The 25,152-nt window shown below is 42.4% G+C and overlaps 1 protein-coding gene across 2 annotated transcripts in view; it reads right to left on the reverse strand.

Annotated features, from left to right (window-relative positions):
* ADARB1 (adenosine deaminase RNA specific B1) overlaps positions 1–25,152 on the reverse strand; it is a 130,505-nt gene that overhangs the window by 39,593 nt on the left and 65,760 nt on the right. For both annotated transcript variants that reach the window (XM_056537200.1, XM_056537199.1), the window contains one exon: positions 8,402–8,428. In XM_056537200.1, the coding sequence (XP_056393175.1) occupies positions 8,402–8,411 (10 nt within the window). In that variant the 5' untranslated portion in view covers positions 8,412–8,428. The remainder of the gene's footprint in view (positions 1–8,401; positions 8,429–25,152) is intronic.

Consider the following 25,152-nt stretch of genomic DNA (forward strand, 5'->3'; position numbering starts at 1 on the left):
TTTTCCCCTTCATCATCCAACCTGAACATGACAATAATAGGTTTTCCGGACAGTTCATTGTAGAACAGAAAACCTCCCATATCAGTTGTGATCTCGACTCTACAGTGAAGTGATTATATAATGGGTAGGCTTTTTTTCCCTCTTTGTAATTCTCTCTATTATACACTATCCTGCTGTATCACCATATGCTGCAGAATTCAAATGGATGAACACATATTGCCTGTGAAAACATGACCCCTCCCCCCAAAAGGAGACTGTAGAACCTGCCATAAGGTTGGCTGTAGGCCTGCCATAACTGTAGGTGTGTGCTACTTGTTTGTCTGATATCATCCAACAGACCAACTACTAATTTGCTCAGATTTTATTTTACCAGAACAATTTTGAAAAAGAAAGCTGAGCAGTGATTGGTTTCAATGGGCAAATCAGCCAGTTGTGGAGACAGCCAAGCAGTGCTGTATGAGAAGACTCCTCATGCAGTGGGCACTGGTAAAACAGCTATTCAGGTCATCAGCAATGCAACAAAACAAAAAACAATTAAAGTCTGAACAGGATTTGGAAAGGTTTGATTATAGAAGGCCAAATATTTCCATAATAGGATGCCTGTAATACCTGTATAAAGGTAATATATTTTGGATAAGTACATATAATGACTGGAGGACAGTACTGCAAATGTTTCACTTCAGATGCCAGGGTGATAACATAATGGTGACCATCCTAGCATTTACTTCATAGCCCCAACTTCTACATTTGTGACCCTGCTGCTCATCCCACTGTTCTGTTCTTTGCTACAGTGCATACTAGTCAAGGAGTATGTGGCTCCTTGTCCCTATATAAGACAATACAGCTTTTCAATAGAAAGGGGTAACAATAGGAATACTTAAAGGGGTTATCCCACATGAAATAGTGTGTGCGCGCTTCTATAGCATGTATGGGGGGGAAAAAAGGGCATTTTAATGTATAGCAATTAGAGGGTATTGCCCCCTGCCGCCCCTTATTCTTTTGATTTCTTTGTCCACTTTGGTGCATTGTTGTGTAAAAGCTAATAATGTGTATTAATACTTTTCTCTCTATTTCCATATACAGACTTGTATGAGGTGCATTTAGGACGTCATTCGTCAGCACGCAGCGATAGCACAGGACGTCGCTGGAGCTCTCCGGCTCTTCATGCAGGGCAGTGAAGGAAGACTTAAGTATTGTGCTCTGGTAACTAGTTACTAAGGGTCATACTGCAATGAACTCATGGGAAATACAGCTGAAGAGCAGGGTGGTTGTTTTTTGGCATGGATGGTGTTAAAAATACCAAGCTTTGGTGCTTTATTTTTTTCCATTTTGAACCTATGCAGTAGTAGTTTAATACCTTAAGGACTGAGCTTTTTTGCAATTCTGACCACTGTCACTTTATGTATTAACTCTGGGATGCTATTTCCGATTATTCTGATTCAGAGATTTCTTTTATGTGACATATTCTGCTTTACATAGTGGTAAATTTTCATCTTTACTTATATCCTTTCTTAGTGAAAAATCCCAAAATGTCAGAAAAATGCTAAATTTTCATAACTTTGAAACTCTGTAAGGAAAATGGATATTTCAAATAAATTATATATTGATTCACATATACAATATGTCTACTTTATGTTGGCATTATTTTATTTTACTTTTGATAAAAAGTAACAATTTTCCAATTTTTCCCAAAAATTTCAAAAATCAGAATTTTTCAGGGACAAGTTCTGTTTTGAAGTGTATTTGTGGGGCTTTCATGTTAGAAATACCCCATAAATTACCCCATTATAAAAACTGCACCTCTGAAAGTATTCAAAATGACATTCAGAAAGTTTGTTAACCATTTAGGTGTTACACAGGAATAGCAGCAAAGTGAAGAAGAAAATTCAAAATCTTAATTATTTACACTCGCATGTTCTTGCAGAGACATTTTTAGAATTTTCACAAGGGGTAAAAGGAGAGAAATCCCCCCCCCCCAAATTTGTAACCCCATTTCTCTCCAGTAAGGAAATACCTCATACGTGGATGTAAAGTGCTCCGTGGTGCACTAGAGGGCTCAGAAGGGAAGGCGCAACAATGGGATTTTGGAGAGTGAATTTTGCTGAAATGGCTTTGGGGGGCATGTTACATTTAGGAAGCCCCTATGGTGCCAGAACAGCAAACAAAACAAAAAAACAAACAAAAAAAACAAACACATGGCATGCTATTTTGGATGCTACACCCCTCAAGGAATGTTACAAGGGGTAAAGTGAGCCTTAACACCCCACAGGTGTTTGGTGACTTTTCGCTAAAGTCAGATGTGTAAATGAACATTTTTTTTCACTTAAAATGAGGGGTCAGGGAAGCCTGCTTGCGCACTACGCACACAGCGTCCCCCTCTCCCTTGCGGCGCAGTAAGACGAAAATGGTGCCATGGGGCGGAACGAGCTGCATCTGCGCCGGACTCCCGTGCCTGACGTGGAACTGTAAGCTGTGCGGGCTGGCTTGCTTAAGGTACCGTACCCTTTCCGCCCCTGTTACCCCTTCCCAACCCTGTCCAACCTCCCCACCGAATTTTTTTTTCACTAAAATGCATTTCCCCCCCCCCCCCCCCCCCCCAAATTTTACATTTTTACAAGGGGTAAGAGGAGACAAAGCCCCGCAAAATTTGTAACCCCATTTCTTCTGAGTATGATAATACCCCATGTGTGGACGTCAAGTGCTCTGCTGGTGCACTACAATGCTCAGAAGAGAAGGAGCGCTATTGAGCTTTTAGAGAGAATTTGTTTGGAATGGAAGTCGGGGGCCATGTGCATTTACAAAGCCCCCCGTGGTGCCAGAACAGTGGACATTTTGGAAACTAGACCCCTCACAGAATTTAATAAGGGGTGCAGTGAGCATTTACACCCCACTGGCGTTTGACAGATTTTTGGAACAGTGTTCCGTGAAAATGAAAGCTGTGGGGCTACACATTTTGGGGGGGCTTTCTTCCTATTTTCCCTTGTGAAAATGAGAAATTTAGGGTAAAACGAGAATTGTTTTTTACTAAAATGCTGATTTTCCCATCCAAATTTAACGAAAATATGTCAAACACCTGTGGGGTGTTAAGGCTCACTATACCCCTTGTTACGTTCCGTGAGGGGTGTAGTTTCCAAAATTGGGTCACATGTGGGTATTTTTTTGCATTTATGTCAGAACCACCCCTGTGCAAAATCAGCCACCCCTGTGCAAATCACCGATTTAGGCCTCAAATGTACACAGTGCGCTCTCACTCCTGAGCATTGCTGTGCGTCCGCAGAGCATTTACGCCCACGTATGGAGTACTTCCGTACTCAGGAGAAATAATGGGGGTCTTTTTTTCCTTTTACCTCTTGTGAAAATAAAAAGTATGGGGGCAACACCAGCATGTTAGTGTAAAATGTTTTATTATTTTACACTAACAGGCTGGTGTAGACCCCAACTTTTCCTTTTCATAAGGGGTAGAAGGAGAAAAAGCCCCCCAAAATTTGTAACTCAATTGTTTCAGAGTACATAAATACCCCGTATGTGGCCCTAAACTGTTTCCTTGAAATACGACAGGGCTTCGAAATGAGAGAGCGCCATGGGCATTTGAGGACTAAATTAGGGGTGCATAGGGGTGGACATAAGGGTATTCTACACCAGAGATTCCCAAACAGGATGCCTCCAGCTGTTGCTAAACTCCCAGCATGCTTGGAAAGTCAGTGGCTGTCCGGAAATGCTGGAAGTTGTTTTGCAACAGCTGGAAGCTCCATTTTGGATACACTGCCATACAGGGACCAAAATTCCCACGGGCGTACCCATACGCCCTCAGTCCTTGAGGACTTTAAAACGGGGGCGTATGGATATGCCCACCGTCCTTATGGGGTTAAACCAATTAACCCATTTTCTGCGTAAGCTATCAGAATAAATCAGTCAGGTCCTCAAAAATCAGTTTGTCATCCCATCTGTAAAAGCCCTTGCTCTGTTGTCTTCTAGGAAACCCCTGAATAGGATCTAAGGAAGCCCCATACTGCAAGAATCCCAGCCTAGAAAACATTGTCTTATGTATTGCAACAAACCAACCAAGCAGTTTATGTATTAACTCGTATGACTTTCCTTGTAAGTCTCTTTTTGTTTCCACTGACTGTTTAAACTTTTTTTTACTTCATCTGACACTGTCCTTTCTGACAGGGGATTACAGCCAGGAATTTACAAAGATGTTCCTTTGTAGGAATGTGGATTAAGTGAATTACCCAATGTTCCATAAAAGCTACACAATATATTACAGTTACTACTTATGGGCCACTAGCAATTTGTGTGTCTTGATGGCTGTATAGGAACATTGTTAGGCTGAAAATGATGATTATTTATGAGATAATTTAAACTTTTTCCTACATGGTTTTTATCACTCAAAATCCCTTCCATCAATTCATTCCCACAATTTATGTCTGGATTTTTTTTTACCTGCCATTGCCTACAAAGGACCATGGACAGATTCTTCCTAGTTACAACACATAAAAAGTGTTTCCACGTTTGTCAACTAAAACCTGTTTTAAACATAAAATCAGCTCGCATACAGTCATTGCCGTAAATGTTGGCTCCTCAGATTTTTCAAGAAAATTAAGCATTTCTCACAGTAAAGGATTGCAGTAACATGTATTGTTTTGCTATACACATCTTAATTCCCTTTGTGTGCATTGAAACTAAACCAAAAAAGGAGGGGGAAAAAAAGCAAATTGGACACAATGTCACACCAAACTACAAAAATGGGCTGGACAAAATTATTGGCACCCTTTTAAAATTGTGGAAAAATAAGATTGTTTCAAGCATGTGATGCTCCTTTAAACTCACCTGGAGCAAGTAACAGTTGTGGGCAATATAAAAATCACACTTGAACGTGAATAAAAAGGAGAGAAGTTCACTTAGTCTTTGCATTGTGTGTCTGTGTGTGCCACACTAAGCATGGACAACAGAAAGAGGAGAAGAGATCTTTCTGAGGACTTAAGAACCGATATTGTGGAAAAAGGTTACAAGTCCATCTCCAGAGATCTAGATTTGTCTTTGTCCACAGTGCGCAAAATTAATCAAGAAGTTTGCAACCCATGGCACTGTAGCTAATCTCCCTGGGCATGGACGGAAGTGAAACATTGATGAAAGGTGTCAATGCAGGATAGTCCGAATGGTGGATAAACAGCCCCAAACAAGTTCCAAAGATATTAAAGCTGTCCTGCAGGCTCATGGAGCATCAGTGTCAGCAAAAACTATCCGTCGACATTTAAATGAAATGCTATGGTAGGAGACCCAGGAGGACCCCACTGCTGACACAGAGACATAAAGAAAGACTACATTTTGCCAAAATGAACTTGAATAAGCCAAAATCCTTCTGGGAAAATGTCTTGTGGACAGATGAGACCAAGATAGAGCTTTTTGGTAAAACACATCATTCTCCTGTTTAACAAAAACAGAATAAGGCTAACAAAGAAAAGGACAGTGCCTACAGTGAAATATGGCAGAGGTTCAATGATGTTTTGGGGTTGTTTTGCTGCCTCTGGCACTGGGTGCCTTGAATTTGCGCAAGCAATCATGAAATCTGAGGATTACCAACGGATTTTGGGTCGCACTGTACAGCCCAGTGTCAGAAAGCTGGGTTTGCGTCCGAGATCTTGAGTCTTCCAGCAGGACAATGACCCCAAACATACATCAAAAAGCATCCAGAAATGGATGGCAACAAAGTGCTGGAGAGTTCTGAAGTGGCCAGCAGTGAGTCCAGATCTAAATCCCATTGAACACCAGTGGAGAGATCTTAAATTGCTGTTGGGAAAAGGCGCCCTTCCAATAAGAGACCTGGAGCAGTTTGCAAAGGAAGAGTGGTCCAACATTCCGGCTGAGAGGTGTAAGAAGCGACTGATTTCAGTTATTTTTTTCCAAAGGGTGTGAAACCAAATATTAAGTTAAGAGTACCAATAATATTTCAGCACATTTTTGGAGTTTGGTGTAACATTATGTCCAATTTGCTTTTTTCCTCCTTTATTTGGTTTAGTTCCAATACACACAAAGGGAATAAACATTTGTATAGCAAAACATGTGTTACAGCAATCCTTTTGTGAGAAATACTTCATTTTCTTGGAAAATTTCAGGGGTGCCAACATTTACGGCCGTGACTGTAAATGTTACCCCCAAGCTTAATTTATACATATAAATAATCAAACGTCTTTTATTTCTATTGGATTTTAACAGATTTCAAGGATTCACATATACATTTCTTTAGGCACAGATAGCTTACTCGCTGCGTCTTCTCATCTTCCATTCTGACTAGTGAGGCTGAGAAAATGATGCCATGCTTCTTCATAACTGCTGAGGCATGAGTTCCTTTTTTCATTATCTCAGCGATTTTTCAACAGGTTAATAAATGCAGATTTAATGCAGCTAAGCACTACAATTTTACAGTGGCAGAAAATGTAAAAAAAAAGATGATCATTCATTCAATTTATGGGAAATCTTTTTAATGTGGTATTTGTGGGCTAAACACAAAGCAGATACCCATAGCAGCATAATGTGGACTATTAGGTAAAACCAAATTAAAGCTAGAGAAGTAAATACCAACATAATACAAACTCTGAAGAATCCTATCAGTATGCATACTTTCACGATCACAACTTTCACAACTTTGTACCATTCATAGGATGACAAAAATTAGCAAACTAGCCAGCTGATTCTTGTCCCAGTATGTGTATTCTGCAACTTAAAGGAAAACGGTCAGCTTTCTTCCCCCAGACTAACCAGCGTTACTGACTGGTAGTGCGGGGGACGTTGATCAGTTTGATCCTTACTGTTCCTGGATCCGCCGTGCCGTTCGTCTGTAATCTTCTATTATCGGTTTATTCAAATGAGGTGCTAACTGGCACTCTGATGTCAGTACCGGGCCGCAGCACCACCCAGCTCATCAATATTCCTCCCCTCTCTCTTCATTACACAGCTGGGAGAAGAGGGAGAGGCAGAGGGAGGCGAGGAATATTGATGAGCTGGGCAGCACTGCGGCCCGGCACTGATGTCAGTGCTAGTTAGCATCTCATTTAAATATACCGATAATAGAAGATTACAGCCGAACGGCATGGTAAGTATCAAACTGACCAGCATCCCCCGCACTACCAGCCAGTACCGCTGGTTAGTGCGGGGGAAGATAGCTGACAGTTTTCCTTTAAATAGGTTGGGATGATTAGCTGATTTTTCTAGGGAAAGTCACGGTCAGCTAGGCATTTCAAATGAATGGCTGTCCATGTATGAGGCCCCTTTCACACTGCCAATGCTCCCCGTCAAGAGCAGTCATTAGTTGTTTTTTTTGTGACTTTAACGGCCGTTATTGTGACTGCCAACAACGGGTCCAGACAGCTCACATTTACTATTATGGGGGCCGTTGGCGCCATGCCCCCTCCCATAGACTTGCACTGAGGAGGCGCGGCCGATCCCCGCAATGCGGAAACAGCGTTCAGAACATTTAATTCCACGCTGGCCAGTGGAGTACCCTTTTAAAGTCTAACTCAGCATGGGAAAAAATAATTCAAATTGTTGAGCGATTACATATGACACCAGAACTTGTGCCTGTGTTGGTATTATATCTCTGACATAAGAAGAGGATACTTCAACCATCATGTCAAATATAGGCTGGAAACAGACATGTCAGTTTTTTTTGGTGTTTTTTTTGCGCTTTGGGGCAGCTTTTTTTTTTTTTTTTTTTTTACTACTGCATGTTCTAGCTATGGATTTTTTTCTCCCCATAGACTGACATAGAAAATGTGAAAATATTAAATACATACTATTTGTGTCTGTTTGAAGCTATAAAGTAAAAAAATATATAAAAATAAAGTTTATTGCAGACAGCACTCAATTCAAAGAGGGAGCTGACCTTACAATAACACATAATAATACATAAAATATTATGTAGGCTTGTATAACAGTAATGGGAGAGAAGCCAGTGCTAGGCAACTATTTACCATGAGGGTATGGGTAATAGCAAACCCGCTGCTGTTGGTGGCATTGATCAGAGATCAAAGATGTTGTGGAGAGCAGCATGAGACATAAACACCCCATGCTTTCTTCCACAACATCTTTGATCACTGATCAAGCCCACCATAGCAGCAGGTCTAGTTTAATCTCATCAAATGGGAATGGAGAATAAGGGTACCATGCCTTCACCAATGAATGTAACTTTTGATATGTGTAACAAGGAGGATATCTATCAATTGTAGTAATGCCTTTTGAAAACACTTTTAGAGTATGAAACAAGAACAATGAAAATCACATAATAAACCAAGATTTAGGTCTTTCAACAGAAATAAAGTGTAAAAGTATTGAATTTTAAAAACATCTTGCTGCTAATCTATATATACTCAAATAACAAAAAATAAATATTTGAGAGTCATACCTTCAGTCATTGCTTTTGTGATGATGCCTAAAAAGAGAAAAAAAAGAAAATACATCATGTATAGATCATTCTTCTTACAAATTGGAAAAGGATTAGGTTTAAATATTCTAAAAATTATTAGACTTGCTATTAGGATTAAAGGGTTGTACCATCATAGAACATGATCAGTTGGTGGGTGTCTGACTGCTGACAGGACCCAGACAGTCCTTAGGCTAGGTTCACACTAGCATTATATGGACACTTTGTGTATCCATATCATGACCAGCCCAGATATTTTGACCTGAATTGACAGCTGTCAATTTAAGCCATCAGACCTACAATTAAGCCAGGGCTCGCAGCATAATGCAGACACATATATGCACCGGTATTATGCTAGTGTGAAACTGAGTCTTCGAGTCCTTCTGCACTTAGGTAGTTGCCACGGAATCCCATAATGTCACCAATAATGTCACAGATGCTTATTTGTTGGCTGATTACACAGTTTTGCCTTGCTACCCAAAATAAATAAGCAAACAAATATAAAAAAAAAAAAATAAATGTTTGATGCTCAAACATCTTCTCATGTAAATGGAGCTGTGCAGCCATCAAATGTTGACAGCAAAGAACCGCACAAATGATCCAGTGATGTAAATTTCTGTGTGCCACGATGTGGTTACACCTAATTTTTTTTATTACTTGAAATAATTTGGGAGTGAGTGCATTCATCAATCTGTTTGCTCCACTGATATGGGTGCTTCTCTCCCCCCCAATAACTCCAGAAACTGGTGCTACAGCGACTGATATGCTAAAAAAGGGAAGAGACTGTCAAAAGGTGGTCACCACTACACGATAGCTTCCCCTCCACTGCCGATGGGGAGAGCCCTCATGTTCATGTCCTACTGACAACTGAGCCTTGACTACTGCCCTGTTGATAATCTATGACCTTGTTAGCACAGAATACGGGAGTCCAACCAACTCAGAACGGGAACATAATTGCATGTGCATGGCCACCACTGCATTCATTATCTGTCTTGCAGTACACTGCATTTGATTTGGGGACAATCTTGTCCCTGTACTTGGGATCAGTGAGAGACCCAGCGGTATATGAAAAGAACAAACACTAAGAATGCAGCATTTCCAAATGTAAAAATGTTATCTAGGCACAATTCCATGGTCATTGGGGGAGAGTACAACTACTTCTAAGACTATGGTACTACAACTAAGTCTATGGTTTTACATATCAGTACATACAAATCTGGTCCTCTTAAATATATCTTACAATTAGGTTTATAAAACCTTATATCCCACCATGACATTAAACAAAAACTAGTCCAAAATTCTAAAGCAGTATGTGGGAAAAGTAAGTGCACCTTCACTGCTTTTAAAGGAATTAGGAGAGGGTAAGTAGCAGCCAGATGCTGGAAAGTCAAAATGTTACTGATTAATTGATCAGCATTAAGTGTGACCACATTTAACATGTTAAAATGTTCACATTAATAACAGTGCAATTAGAAAAATGCCAAACAAGTATGGCTTGTTTGGAAAAGTTGCCAGGAGAAAGCCTTTTCTTTCTAAAAAGAAAATGGCTGCATGGCTAAAAGTGTACCTGTCGTCAACAAAAACTTTTAATAACATGTAGATAATACCATTATATGTATATTTGTAATATACATTGGTTAAAAAAATTAATATTTTTGTCCCTGCAGCTATTGCATGTGTGTCTCTGAGGAAACCAAATACAGGAAGGACAGCGTGCCCCGAGGACAAGCAGGACAGCGTGCCCCGAGGACAAGCAGGACAGCGTGCCCCGAGGACAAGCAGGACAGCGTGCCCCGAGGACAAGCAGGACAGCGTGCCCCGAGGACAAGCAGGACAGCGTGCCCCGAGGACAAGCAGGACAGCGTGCCCCGAGGACAAGCAGGACAGCGTGCCCCGAGGACAAGCAGGACAGCGTGCCCCGAGGACAAGCAGGACAGCGTGCCCCGAGGACAAGCAGGACAGCGTGCCCCGAGGACAAGCAGGACAGCGTGCCCCGAGGACAAGCAGGACAGCGTGCCCCGAGGACAAGCAGGACAGCGTGCCCCGAGGACAAGCAGGACAGCGTGCCCCGAGGACAAGCAGGACAGCGTGCCCCGAGGACAAGCAGGACAGCGTGCCCCGAGGACAAGCAGGACAGCGTGCCCCGAGGACAAGCAGGACAGCGTGCCCCGAGGACAAGCAGGACAGCGTGCCCCGAGGACAAGCAGGACAGCGTGCCCCGAGGACAAGCAGGACAGCGTGCCCCGAGGACAAGCAGGACAGCGTGCACTGAGGCTCTATAACATGCTCCTGGCTCACACATCAGGATGATTGACAAGCCAGGAGTCTGCACAGAGCCCTGATTGTCCGACCCTCACTTCCTGTATTTGGACTCCTCAGAGAGACAGATAATAGCTGCAAGGACAGTATTTTCACCCAAAAATACACTTTTTTTTTACCAATGTACCAATTGTCTCTGCTGTGAAGATACGAGATGTGCAGCACCTGAAACTATGGATACTGGAAGCCTGTGCTAGCATTTCTCCTGCGGTGTTGCTATCAGTGTGTGAAGAGTGGGAGAAGAGGGTTGAATTGACAATCCAACACAATGGGCAGCACATTGAACACATTTTATAAGTGGTCAGAAACTTGTAAATAACTCATGAAAGAATAAAGTTACGTTAAAACCAAGCACATCGTTGTTTTTCTTGTGAAATTCCCAATAAGTTTGATGTGTGACATGACCCTCTTCCTATTGAAAAAACAAAAAAGTTGGATTCAAAATGGCCACCATGGTCAAACCCATCTTGAAAAGTTTCCCCCCTCACATATACTTATGTGCCACTAACAGGAAGTTAATATCACCAACCATTCCCATTTTATTAAGGTGTATCCATATAAATGGCCCACCCTGTATATTACAAATATACATATAATGGTGTTATCTACATAATATAAAAAGTTTTTGTTGACGACAGGTACACTTTAAGCTTGCTAGGTTGCATCTGAACAAGAGACTCCTGGAATAATGTCCTTTGGACAAATGAGACCAGAGTGGAGATTTTTGGTCGTATGTACGTTTGATGAAAACCCACAACTTTGAATGCAAACACTGCATATCAACCATAGTGGCAGAGGGGAGAACAATTATCGCTTGTTTTGCAGCTACAAGAATTGGACACCTTGCACTCATTGAGTAGACCATGAGTTCCTCTGTGTCAAGGTATTCTTGAGTCAAATGTGAGGCTATCTACCCAACAGCTGGAGCTTGGACAAAAGTGGGTCATTCAACAGGACAATGATCCCAAGCAAACCATCAAATCTACAACAAAATGGCTGAAAAAGAAAAGAATCCAAGTGTACAGATCTCAACACACTGAATGCTGTGGCGGGACCTTAATAGCAGTGCATAAACCAATGGCCACAAATAAGAATGAACTGAAGCATTAGTTTCAAATGATCAAAAGTTTTGATCAATCTGGTTATAAAAGAATATTACCGAATATTATAAGTGGGGGGGAAGCAAATGCTTAAACAATTCATTCCCTGGCTTGCAGCAATTACCATCCAGTTGCACTAGACGGCCCCTTTATATGTTTATAGAGCCCGATTTGTGCAACTGGATGGAGTTCACCGTGAGTCGCAGAGTAAATCGCTTAAGTATGCAATTCTGCTGGGTCTTTCTAATGATCAATAGTCTTAACACTCAGACCTGACCGATCTTAACTTTTGGCATTCCTATTACATGTCAAAAGTTTTGATCAATGACAGGGACTAATTTATGACCGTTATAATTATGGCTGCAAAATTAAACTATATGTAAACCCAAAAATGTTTTCCCAGTGAATTTTATGGAAATAAAATCTAAGTTTTGTAATTAGATGAGGGGGGCCTTATACGTTGCTACAGCATAACATTTATACTATACGTACAGAATAATTAAAATCAATCGGACATAAGAGGAGACTAGTAGGAATACAATAGCATGGTGACGATCACTTCGGAACGACCTGAAGCAATATCCAGAGTATTAGCTGTAATATTCAGTAAAGTGACAGGCTTGATGAGCAGCCAGTTGCCATCCTGTTAAAATGCAGATGAGAATAATAGCAGTGCTCGCTATCACGCCTGGCTAAACTTTGCTGTAATGAATACATTTTTCAAGACTCATTCCAATGTGGAATAAAATAGCATCATCTTCAAGGCTACCTTACCCTGCAAAATGGGAATGATTCATTGTACGAATCTTGTAAGATCTATGACCACAATTGTGTTTCAGGGACAGAATGGAAGCTTTATGGGCTTACAGGGTCATGGAAATGTACGAGCCAAAAAAAGAATTACAGTTTAAACATGCATATTACAAGAGCCCATATGTAACGTTTACACACTGCTCAGGTCCAAGTTAACTTGAAGAGAAATGTATTCTATTCCAGTAAAGAATATGATAAGCATGGTTCATAAAACCAAAAATTTTAGTCATCCACATAGATAATAAAGGTGAGCAGTATTGGCTCTGTTTGCATACATTTAGGTTTTCCCATGATGCATACATACATCCTAAAAGAAAAATGTTGCAGCGTGTACTACTGTAGTCGGAATACCACCTAAGTATTTAAAAAAAAAAAAAAAAAAAGATTTAGTATACAATGTTTGCACTGGTCCACTCTACAAGTTAGATTAACTAAATAAAAAACAGACACACAAACCCTATGAGCCTGACTGATCAATTTCCAGGACGTGATCCATGTTCTTGTAACCTGCACCTGCCACAGGAAGGCACACTGGAACCTACTGCAAACTAAACGCATTAGCACCGTAAGCATAAACTTCCATAAATCACATCATTCCTTGAAATATCATGTTCCCAGTCTATTGAAAGTACTTTCTTTTACCTTAAATTTTTATTTCTAGTTTAAAAATGATTAGAACAGTATCAAGAAAGGCGTAATCTACAAGCACTGTAGCTACCAGATAAAACAAGTAGATTAACCCCTTAAGGACGCAGGACGTAAATGTACGTCCTGGTGCCGTGGTACTTAACGCACCAGGACGTACATTTACGTCCTAAGCATAACCGCGGGCATCGGAGCGATGCCAGTGTCATGCGCGGCTGATCCCGGCTGCTGATCGCAGCCAGGGACCCGCCGGCAATGGCAGACGCCCGCGATCTTGCGGGCGTCCGCCATTAACCCCTCAGGTGCCGGGATCAATACAGATCCCGGCATCTGCGGCAGTGCGTGATTTGAATGAATGATCGGATCGCCCGCAGCGCTGCTGCGGGGATCCGATCATTCATAACGCCGCACGGAGGTGCGGCTCCCGGCGTCTCCTGCTCTCGTCTGTGATCGAGCAGACCAGAGCAGAAGATGACCGATAACACTGATCTGTTCTATGTCCTATACATAGAACAGATCAGTATTAGCAATCATGGTATTGCTATGAATAGTCCCCTATGTAAAAAAATGTAAAACTAAAAGAAAAAAAAAAAAAAATGAAAAATCCCCTCCCCCAATAAAAAAGTAAAACGTCCGTTTTTTCCTATTTTACCCCCAAAAAGCGTAAAAAATTTTTATAGACATATTTGGTATCGCCACGTGCGTAAATGTCCGAACTATTAAAATAAAATGTTAATGATCCCGTACGGTTAACGGCGTGAACAAAAAAAAAAAAAAAGTCCAAAATTCCTACTTTAATACATTTTATTAAAAAAAAATTATAAAAAATGTATTAAAAGTTTTTTATATGCAAATGTGGTATCAAAAAAAAGTACAGATCATGGCGCAAAAAATGAGCCCCCATATCGCCGCTTCTACGGAAAAATAAAAAAGTTAGAGGTCATCAAAATAAAGGGATTATAAACGTACTAATTTGGTTAAAAAGTTTGTGATTTTTTTTAAGCGCAACAATAATAGAAAAGTATGTAATAATGTGTATCATTTTAATCGTATTGACCCTCAGAATAAAGAACACACGTCATTTTTACCATAAATTGTACGGCGTGAAAATGAAACCTTCCAAAATTAGCAAAATTGCGTTTTTCGTATTAATTTCCCCACAAAAATAGTGTTTTTTGGTTGTGCCATACATTTTATGATATAATGAGTGATGTCATTACAAAGGACAACTGGTCGCGCAAAAAACAAGCCCTCATACTAGTCTGTGGATGAAAATATAAAAGAGTTATGATTTTTAGAAGGCGAGAAGGAAAAAATGAAAACGTAAAAATTTTATTGTCTGTGTCCTTAAGGCCAAAATGGGCTTAGTCCTTAAGGGGTTAAAGCTACTGGTACTGTGGAACCTATAGATTGTATAGGAGCCTCATGGAAATATTCTATGGAGAGAAGACTAAAAAGAAAGGGAAAAGATAATGGGGACAGATAGAAAAACTGCATTTTTGTGCATTTTCTCCTTTCTAAGAAAAAAAATATTTAATTTTGACAGTTCTCTTGAGATGGTCAGATTTGTGAAACACTACCAGTAAATTGGGTGATGATTTAGTAAGTAATTCTAATAATAAAACTTATTTAGGAAGATCTTTCAAGGACATTGAGTGTGTGCTCCAGCCTGGCACTCTACAGCGGCGCTAAATGTTTCTGACAGTTCTAATTTGTGCCACGGTCCCCAAGTGTCTTTCTAACTATGTACCACATTATTTCAATTTCACTCCCTAACTGGGGACAGATATGGAGTTGGGTTAAAAGCGAAATTATTGCCCAACGTGATCGCTTTTGACAAGACAGCAAATAAGTCCTTAACTATTTTCATCAGCAGTGAATATTCATACCTCATCACAAATACACTTCAAGATGATCTATAGTAAAATACTATGAAAAACATACAAGGGCAGTGAGGCTTAAACTGTAGTGTAATCATGCATATGCATTTTCTAGAAATCCTTCTGCTGGTACCAACATGGTGCATAAATAAGATCGAAAGTATGTTGAGAGGTGATTGTGATGGGCCGGATTATACAATCAGGTGGTGTGTATTAGGCATACAATGTAAAATTGTAAAAAACCTGTTCATTTTTGAAATTATGCTGAGAAGCAAGTAGATCAAATTACAAATGGTGGATGTGCGGCTGTGTCTCTCTTTTTGTGTTGCACATTTGTAATCTCTCCCTTCTTCCATGGCCAGCACTCCGCTCCACCCATTTGGCCCAGGCGTTATAAATTAGCAGGAAACTGCATGAGTGTTTCCTCCTACCATTCTCCCAGCCCTCTGGCAGTGAGCACATGGTAGGTTTCATACTGGTGTGGTTCACTGTGGCGGCCATGGTTTCTGTGATGCTTTGTCTGTGGGGTGGAGTGGCCCAGAGCCAGGGGCTTGGTTGGGCAGTAGTGGGGCTGCCTGGCCACTGGGTCGCTCCCCCCGTTGGGCATGGAGTCTCTGAGGCACTTCCCCAGTGTCAGGTTAGGGACCCACTCTAACTAGGTGGCCTTGACGTGGGGAGTGGGCTTGTACTTTTTGATAAAAATGTATACTAATTACCTGTTAGTTTTTTAAATTATGCTGAGAAGCAAGTAGATCAAATTACAAATGGTGGATGTGCGGCTGTGTTTCTCTTGTGTTGCACATACAATGTAAAATATTCACACCCCCTGATTATAATCACGACCATCATTCCCATTAATAAAATTAAGTTCATGCCCATCTGACTGATTCCGTTCATTGTCAGACAAAGTATAAACCCCTCATCTCAGGAACAGAAGGGTGTATCAAGAAACTAAAAAATGTGTAAGATCAGGACACCATAACCTATTTAATGACAATGGTCTGTTAACACTTTGCTTCATGCTTCCTTTAAAGTATACTTCTGATAGAAGCCTCTGACATGTGCCACTGACTAACATTAATTTACAAACAAAAAGAAAGTAATTAAAAGAATGTAAACAGAGCCTTACTTCCCAACAACAATGTATTCTTGCTCTCAAAATCAGTAATCAAATATCTGTGATAAAAGGAAGTATGTAGAGTATATTGGTTTATAAATAGGTAAGCTCATGCTTCATCTAATAAACAAGCTGTGTATAATGGACTGAACCAGGAAAGGGATAATCACTCAACCAGGGCAGCTAGCCATGCAGTACAAGTAGTAAACTGACTGCACAGCTCAGCACAATTTTAAACATAATTTAACCCCCCCAACAGAGCTTACAGCATTCTCCAACCTTTAACATGCTGAATGTTATATCTACCATGTCTAGTACGGACTATTCCTATTCCATCCTGCCTGGGCTGCAGAAAAAAAAAAGAAAAAACTTTCACTTACCTTCCTACGTCCCCCGGCGCTCTGCAACAGCTGATCTGTCGGCCGGGCTGTCTGTTTCCTACTTCCTTTAGCCCAGGACGTCACACGTCGCTTCAGCCTATCACCGGCCGCAGCAATGTCCCGCCTTGGCTGGTGATAGGCTGAAGCACCATGTGACGTCCCGGGCTATAGGAAGTAGACAGCCCGGACGACCAATCAGCTGCTGCGGAGCTCCGGGGGAACATAGGAAGGTAAGTGAAAGTTTATTTTCTCTATTTTTTGCAGCCCGGGTAGGATGGAATAAGAATAGTCCACACAGGCCTTATATGAGGCGTGAGTATATTTTTTTTTATCCATTATTTATTTTGCTGTGCATACCCCCAAATGGGACACATTTCTGCTTTAAAGGGGAATTCCAGCTTAAGCATATAGTGCTGAACCTCTTAAAAAAAAAAAAAAATGTATAAAAAAAAATTAAAAATAAATAAAGTTACTTGACTAGCCCTGTTCCCTCGCTGCTCCCATTCAGCTCCATCCACTTCCTGATTCTGTTTTTTAGACTGTTGTCCAGACAAGCATGTCGCCAGTCCCTGGCTACAGCAGTGTCCATTTTATTAAATTTTTTTAGCAACGATGCCCCAGCAACAGGTAATTATGCCACCGGGGATGGGGGGGGGGGGGGGGCAACAGGGCAGCGGCGCTGGCAATGGGTGCCGCTGCCCCTTCTCTCCCCCTGGCTGTCGGCGCCGGCAACTATAGTCAGGGGGACAGAACGGGCAGCAGCGCCGATAGCCAGGGGGAGAGAAGAGCCGGCAGCAGGGCTCTAGACCCCAGGAAAGGCAGGGGGAGAGAAGCGGGCAGCGACGGCCTCTCTCCCCCTGCCTTTCCTGGGGGTGTATCGGCGTATAACACACACAGACTTTAGGCTAAAAATTTTAGCCTAAAAAGTGCGTGTTATACGCCGATAAATACGGTAAATTTAATTTAACACAACTTAAAGTTAACAATGATAGGAATTAACATGGTGAAAAATATTCCCATAAAAGCTGTAAATTGTGTATAATATAGGAACATTAACCCCTTAAGGACTCAGGACGTTTGAGTACGTCCTGTGAAATCCCGGCCCCCCGCTGCTAGCTGGAGGGGAGCCGGTGCCCGATGCCTGCTGAAATCGTTCAGCAGGCATCGTGGCATATCGCCCAGGGGGGTCATGATGACCCCCCCCCCCATGTCGGCAATCGCAGCGCATCGCTCATCAATTCAGACGAGCGATGCGCTGCGATTCCGTTCCCTGCCGCTCGCCGGGGCGGGGATCGGAGCCGGATGTCTGCTGATTTCATTCAGCAGACATCCCGGCAGTGTGCCGGAGGAGGTCCGGAGGACCTCCTATATCGGCGATCGCTGCAGGACGCCGTTAACTACTTACCGGCGTTCTGCAGCGGTTCCGGGTCATCAGGGTCACGTGTGACCCGGATATAGATGATGAATGGTGGTGCAATATACACCACCAATCATTATCAGTGCTGTACTGGGGGCAGGCATTGTTGCCACCGCCCCCACTACAGTGTGATTGGGTGACCAAAGTGGCTACAACAATCACAGTGTAATGGGAGGGGATGGTGGGGGCTAGGAGCATGTTGCTCCGTTCTGCCTGCCATTTCACAAACATCTGGTGAGCAGGACGGAGCCCGTGCTGCCCCCCATCCCCTCAGTAAAAAAAAAAGTGCCACTTGCCCCCTTTCTGTGGCCCATTGGCACAGAAATCCCCAGGGATAGCTTTAGATTAGGTAGGGACAGGTTAGGGTTAAAAAAAATATATATATAAAAGTCTTTTTTTTTCCCCAGCGTACCTCAGTGGGTGGCCGTGGGTCCGTAGCACCTTTAGCTGCGTGACCCCGGCCCTGCTGGGTCACTGCGGTCTGCCGTCAGCGTTTTTTTGGCGCAGATCTTTTTTTCTTTTTCTTCCCTAAGCGTGTGTGCGGACCCTCTGGTTTTCTAGCGCTTTTTTGCACCCATAGGCGGTCCGTGCCACCAGTAGCAGGCGTGTACTGTGTGGACGGACCGTACCTGTGTGTGCAGCCTGTCCCACCGCTGTCGGTGATTTATCACTGATCAGCGTTTTTTTGGGTTCAGGTGGGTGCATTTTTTCGGGGTTAAGCGTTTTTTAATTTGATTTTTCGGGTTTTTTGTGTGGGGGTCTGTGTACAAGTCACCAACCACTATTCTGGGCTTAGTGGCCGGACCCCCCACTGACTTCTGTGCCCCCTGCCACCACAAGCGCTAATCAGTGCGCACACCACTAATTAGATAAACACTTTTTTCTGGCGCAGGGCTTTTTTGGCGCTAGAAGTCACCCCTTTATTTTTTATAAGTCCCCTTTTTTTTATTTTTTCTGTTAGGGCGGGTTAATTTAGTTAGCGCGGGTTAGGGAGGTAGTATCGCACCACACCACACGCAGCACATACACAAGTCCCCCCCCGTATCCACATTAGAGTAGGGAAATGGCCCGTAGAGAGTTTTTGGCGGAGGAGGCATATGCCATACTTGCCTCCGACTCTGCATCTCAGAGGACGATGAAGACCCCACCTTCCTTATTTCATCGTCCTCCTCATCATCTAGTTCAGATTATGAGCCACCAAGGCGGCGGAGACGCCGCCGTGCGCCGCCGCAAACCTCCTCTGCCCTTGACCCTATGCCCCATGCTAGTATGAGTCCCCCTGGCGCTCTACTAGTGAAACCCCCCAGCCAAGTTCACTGGTACATCGTACCGGCGAACTTGTATGGACTCAGCCAGCGGACCACGAGCCCGTGATTTCTGAGTTTGTTGGCGACTCAGGAATAAAAATTAACATTGTCGGGTTCACTGAAATGGACTTTTTCGGTCATTTTTTCAGTGACGACTGTTAATTTGATGGTTACACACACGAATCTGTATGCCCAACAGTTCGTCGCCGCTAACCCGGGCTCATTTTTAGCTAGACCCGGCGGCTGGACTCCAGTCGATGCAGCCGAAATGAGGACCTTTTGAGGCCTTGTGCTGCATTTGGGTCTAGTTAAAAAACCGAGTGTCAGGCAATATTGGAGTGGGGGCATCCTTTACCAGACACCCCTCTACAGTATTTGTATAAAATAAGGCCGGTCACCAATCACTTCAGGGCCAGATTTTGGGAGGCCTACGTCCCGGGGCGGGAGGTTTCTATTGATGAGTCTCTCATCAGCTTCAAGGGGAGACTCAGCTTCCGGCAATACATCCCTACCAAGCGAGCGCGGTATGGCGTGAAGATGTATAAACTTTGCGAGAGTTCCTCCGGGTACACTTGCAAGTTTATATAGTGTATGAGGGACGAGATTCCCGTTTCGAACCCCCAGAATGTCCCCCCACTCTGGGTGTTGGCAGGAAAATCGTTTGGGGCCTTTTGCACCCATTGCTAGATAAAGGTTATCACCTTTAAATGGATAACTTTTATACTAGTATCCCTCTCTTCACATCCCTCGCCGCCAGATCCATGGTCGCTTGTGGGACAGTCCAGAAGAATCAAAGAGGCCTTCCGCCCCATCCCCTACATGCTCCTATCCCCCGGGGTGAGTCCCGTGCCTTTTCCCATGAGAACCTGTTGTTGGTCCGGTATAAGGACAAGAGGGATGTCCTTATGCTCACCACAATCCATGGGAATGGCAGCACCCCTGTCCCTGTGCGAAGTACCGCGGGACCGGTCCTCAAGCCCGATTGTATTCTGGACTACAATCGGTATATGGGGGGAGTTGATCTTTCTGATCAAGTCCTCAAGTCATATAATGACATGCGGAAAACACGTGTATGGTATAAAAAGGTTGCGGTCTACATGGTACAGGTTGCCATGTACAACTCTTTTATACTGTACAAGTATGCTGGCAACACAGGGACATACCTGCAGTTCCAAGAGGTAGTTCTAAGGGCCCTCATCTTTGGTGACCGCCAAGGAGCGGGTCAGAGCACCTCTGGAACTTTAGGTCCCCGGATCGTCCCGGGACAACACTTTCCTGGTGCGATCCCCAACACTAGAAGGTCGGGACGAACCCAGAAGAAATGCAGTGTGTGTCACAGGAAGGGGAGACTGAGGGACACCACCATTCAGTGTGACACTTGCCCAGATAATCCGCGCCTCTGCATAGGCTGCTTCAGGGAGTATCACACTTCCATGGAGTACTAAATTTTCCATCCTTTGCCCTAATTTTCATTCCCCAGAATTCGGCTCCAATGTACCAGTCCAGGGTACATTGACTTCCAAATTTTATACCAAAATACACTACTCCTCTCTCCAAGCCCCCCCCCCCCCCCCCCAAAAAAAAAAAAAAAAAAAACTTTTTCGCAATACCCCAATATCTTTTTTTTCTTCCCCCTAAAAAATGGGTCATGGGACACAGAGTCAACAGCATTGGAGGTTTGCAGTTGCCTCCAATGCGCAACGCTCTCTCCCCCCACCTGAGCCGGTTGCGCATTTGAGGTAACAGAATAGGGACGGCCCCACACATCCCCTTCCCAGAATGAGGATTCAGGGTATAGGGTTTGGGGCAGGCATCATTTTTACTTTTGGCTGTACTCTGGGTCATCATTCTGGGAAAATAATTGGCATATGAGTAAAATTGCTATTTTCTTCCCCCCCATAGTACACTTCATCCATTCCTGGAAAATAAATGAAGGGAACACCCGTCTGTTTCAAATCTCCACTTCACCCTATACACCTTCCCTAGAGGGTGAACTGTTTGTAGTATTCTCATATGTGGGTGTTCTTTTCTTATATTTTCCTCTGAATGTATGTAACTGTTAGGTCCGTAACAAACATCCGCCTCAAATGCGAAGAGTTCTCGCTGAGTTCTGTCGTATTTCCAGGCAACAATTTGGAGTCACATGTTAGTTGTTCCCAGAAAGATGAAGCAGATGAGAAGAAGATTAGGTTGAAAATTGCAATTTTCAAAAGCTACCCTTCATCCATTCCTGGAAAATAAATTTAGGAAACACCTGTGCGTTAAAAATGTCCTCTTTACCCCTATACCCATTCCTCAGGGTGGGTACTTTCTGTATTGGTGTCACATGTGGGTGTTTAATTTTTGTATTTTCCTCGGAACGTATGTAACCCTCAGCTGCTGATACGCCATAGGCCACAAATACAAAGTGACCTCTATGACTTCAGAGCCTTGTTGTGCGCCCGCCCAGCACGTTACCCCATATGTGGAGGGGAAGTCAGAGGGGAAAGCCCTCAAAAATTTGTAACCCAATATCTCATATTACCCCTTGTGAAAATGTTAAAAATTGGGTAACCCCAGCATTTTGTTGTAAAAACATCAAATTTTTCAATTTATGGCCGGTCTTTCAAAAAACCTGTGAGGTTATTTCCCACTGTACCCCTTGTTACATTCATTGAGGGGTGTAGTTTCTAAAATGGTGTCACATGTGTTTTTTTTGGCTGTTATTGCACAATGGGGGCTTTATAAATGCACATGACCCCCGACTTCGATTCCAACAAAATTTCACTCCTTCTATTCTGAGCATTGTAGTGCGTCCACAGAGCAATTTACATCCACATATGGGGTATTTTTTTTCTCAGACGAAGTGGTTCTACAAATTTTGGGGGCCTTTTGCCCTATTACCCAATGTGAGGTAATTTTGGGGTAACACAATATAGTGCAAAAAAAAAAAAAAAACAACAAAATTTTCATTTTACGGCCCACTGTTCAAAAAACTTGTGAGGTGTAAATACCTACTGTAACACTGTTACGTTCCCCGAGGGGTCTAGTTTCCAAAATGTAATGCCATGTGTTTTTTTTTTGCTGTCCTGGCACCATAGGGGCTTCCTAAATGCGGCATGCCCCCAGAGCAAAATTTGCTTCCAAAAAGCCAAATGTCACTATTCCTCTTCTGAGACCTGTATTGCGCCAGCAGAGAACTTTTCGGGAGAAATTGGGCTTCAAATTTTGGGGGGTATTTTCTTCTTTAATCCTTTGTAAAAATGTAAAATTTTTGGGAAACCAAGCATTTTAGGTAAAATTTTTTTTTTTTTACCTTTGCAAAAGTCATGAAACACCTGTGGGGTATTAAGGCTCACTTTATCCCATGTTACATTCCCCGAGGGGTCTAGTTTCCAAAATGGTATGCCATGTGTTTTTTTTTTTTTTGCTGTTTTGACACCCTAGGGGCTTCCTAAAGGTGACATGCCCCCCAAAAAAAGTTCTCTCAGAAAAATTTTCTCTCCAAAATCCCCTTGTCGCTCCTTCCCTTCTGAGCCCTCTACTGCGCCCGCCAAACACTTTACATAGACATATGAGGTATGTGCTTACTCGAGAGAAATTGGGCTACAAATATAAGTAAAAATGTTCTCCTTTTACCACTTGCAAAAATTCAAAAATTGGGTCTACAAGAACATGCAAGTGTAAAAAATGAAGATTTTGAATTTTCTCCTTCACTTTGCTGCTATTCCTGTGAAACACCTAAAGGGTTAAAACACTTACTGAATGTCATTTTTAATACTTTGGGGGGGGTGCAGTTTTTATAATGGGTCATTTGTGGGGTATTTCTAATATGAAGACCCTTCAAATCCACTTCAAAACTGAACTGGTCCCTGAAAAATATCGAGTTTGAAAATTTTGTGAAAAATTGGAAAATTGCTGCTGAACTTTGAAGCCCTTTGGTGTCTTCCAAAAGTAAAAACTCATAAATTTTATGATGCAAACATAAAGTAGACATATTGTATATGTGAACCAAAAAATGTTATTTTGAATATCCATTTTCCTTACAAGCTTCAAAGTTAGAAAAATGCAAAATTTTCATTTTTTTCATCAAATTTTGGGATTTTTCACCAAGAAAGGATGCAAGTTACCAAAAATGCAAGTTACCATAAAATTTTTATGTTAAAGTAGAATATGTCACGAAAAAACTATCTCGGAATCAGAATGTTAAGTAAAAGCATCCCAGAGTTATCAATGTTTAAAGTGACAGTGGTCAGAATTGCAAAAAAACAGCTTAGTCCTTAACCCCTTAAGGACCAAGGACGTACCGGTACGTCCTTGGTCCTGCTCTTCTGATATAACGCGGGGTTACACAGTAACCCCGCGTCATATCATGGCGGGCCCGGCGTCATAGTGAAGCCGGGACCCGCCTCTAATAGCGCGCAGCGCCGATCGCGGCGCCGCGCGCTATTAACCCTTTAGCCGCGCGCTCAAAGCTGAGCCGCGCGGCTAAAAGTGAAAGTGAAAGTTCCCGGCTAGCTCAGTCGGGCTGTTCGGGATAGCCGCGGCTAATCGCGGCATCCCGAACAGCTGACAGGACAGCGGGAGGGCCCCTTCCTGCCTCCTCGCTGTCCGATCGCCGAATGACTGCTCAGTGCCTGAGATCCAGGCATGAGCAGTCATCCGGCAGAATCGTTGATCATTGGTTTCTTATGAGAAACCAGTGATCAACATAGAAGATCAGTGTGTGCAGTGTTATAGGTCCCTATGGGACCTATAACACTGCAAAAAAAAAGTGGAAAAAAAAAGTGAATAAAGATCATTTAACTCCTCCCCTATTAAAAGTTTGAATCACCCCCCTTTTCCAATAAAAAAAAAAACACAGTAAATAAAAATAAAAATAAACATATGTGGTATCACCGCGTGCGGAAATGTTCGAATTATAAAAATATATCATTAATTAAACCGCTCGGTCAATGGCGTGCGCGCAAAAAAATTCCAAAGTCCAAAATAGTGCATTTTTGGTCACTTTTTATATCATTTAAAAATGAATAAAAAGTGATCAATAAGTCCTATCAATGCAAAAATGGTACCGTTAAAAACTTCAGATCACGGCGCAAAAAATGAGCCCTCATACCGCCCCATACACTGAAAAATAAAAAAGTTATAGGGGTCAGAAGATGACAATTTTAAACGTATTAATTTTCCTGCATGTAGTTATGATTTTTTCCAGAAGTCCGACAAAATCAAACCTATATAAGTAGGGTATCATTTTAATCGTATGGACCTACAGAATACATATCAGGTGTCATTTTTACCGAAAAATGTACTACGTAGAAACGGAAGCCCCCAAAAGTTACAAAACAGCGTTTTTTTTTCAATTTTGTCGCACAATGATTTTTTTTCCCGCTTCACCATAGATTTTTGGGCAAAATGACTGATGTCATTACAAAGTAGAATTGGTGGCGCAAAAAATAAGCCATCATATGGATTTTTAGGTGTAAATTTGAAAGAGTTATGATTTTTTAAAGGCAAGGAGCAAAAAACGAAAATGCAAAAACGGAAAAACCTCCGGTCCTTAAGGGGTTAAGGTGAAAAAGGGCTAAGTCCTTAAGGGGTTAAACTAAGCGCAAGAATATTATTCATTGAAGGAGTCATAAAAGATTTGGGGTCCAAACACTGGGGTAATCAATACAGCATCATTTTATACGGATTATATAGCTGTGATATGGAGGAGCATCCTGGTTTATACACAATCACCAGAGACACAGGATTCCAGACAAGGCTTCCACTAACT

This window comes from Hyla sarda, chromosome 8 (assembly GCF_029499605.1).
Source record: "Hyla sarda isolate aHylSar1 chromosome 8, aHylSar1.hap1, whole genome shotgun sequence".
Lineage (NCBI taxonomy): Eukaryota > Metazoa > Chordata > Amphibia > Anura > Hylidae > Hyla > Hyla sarda.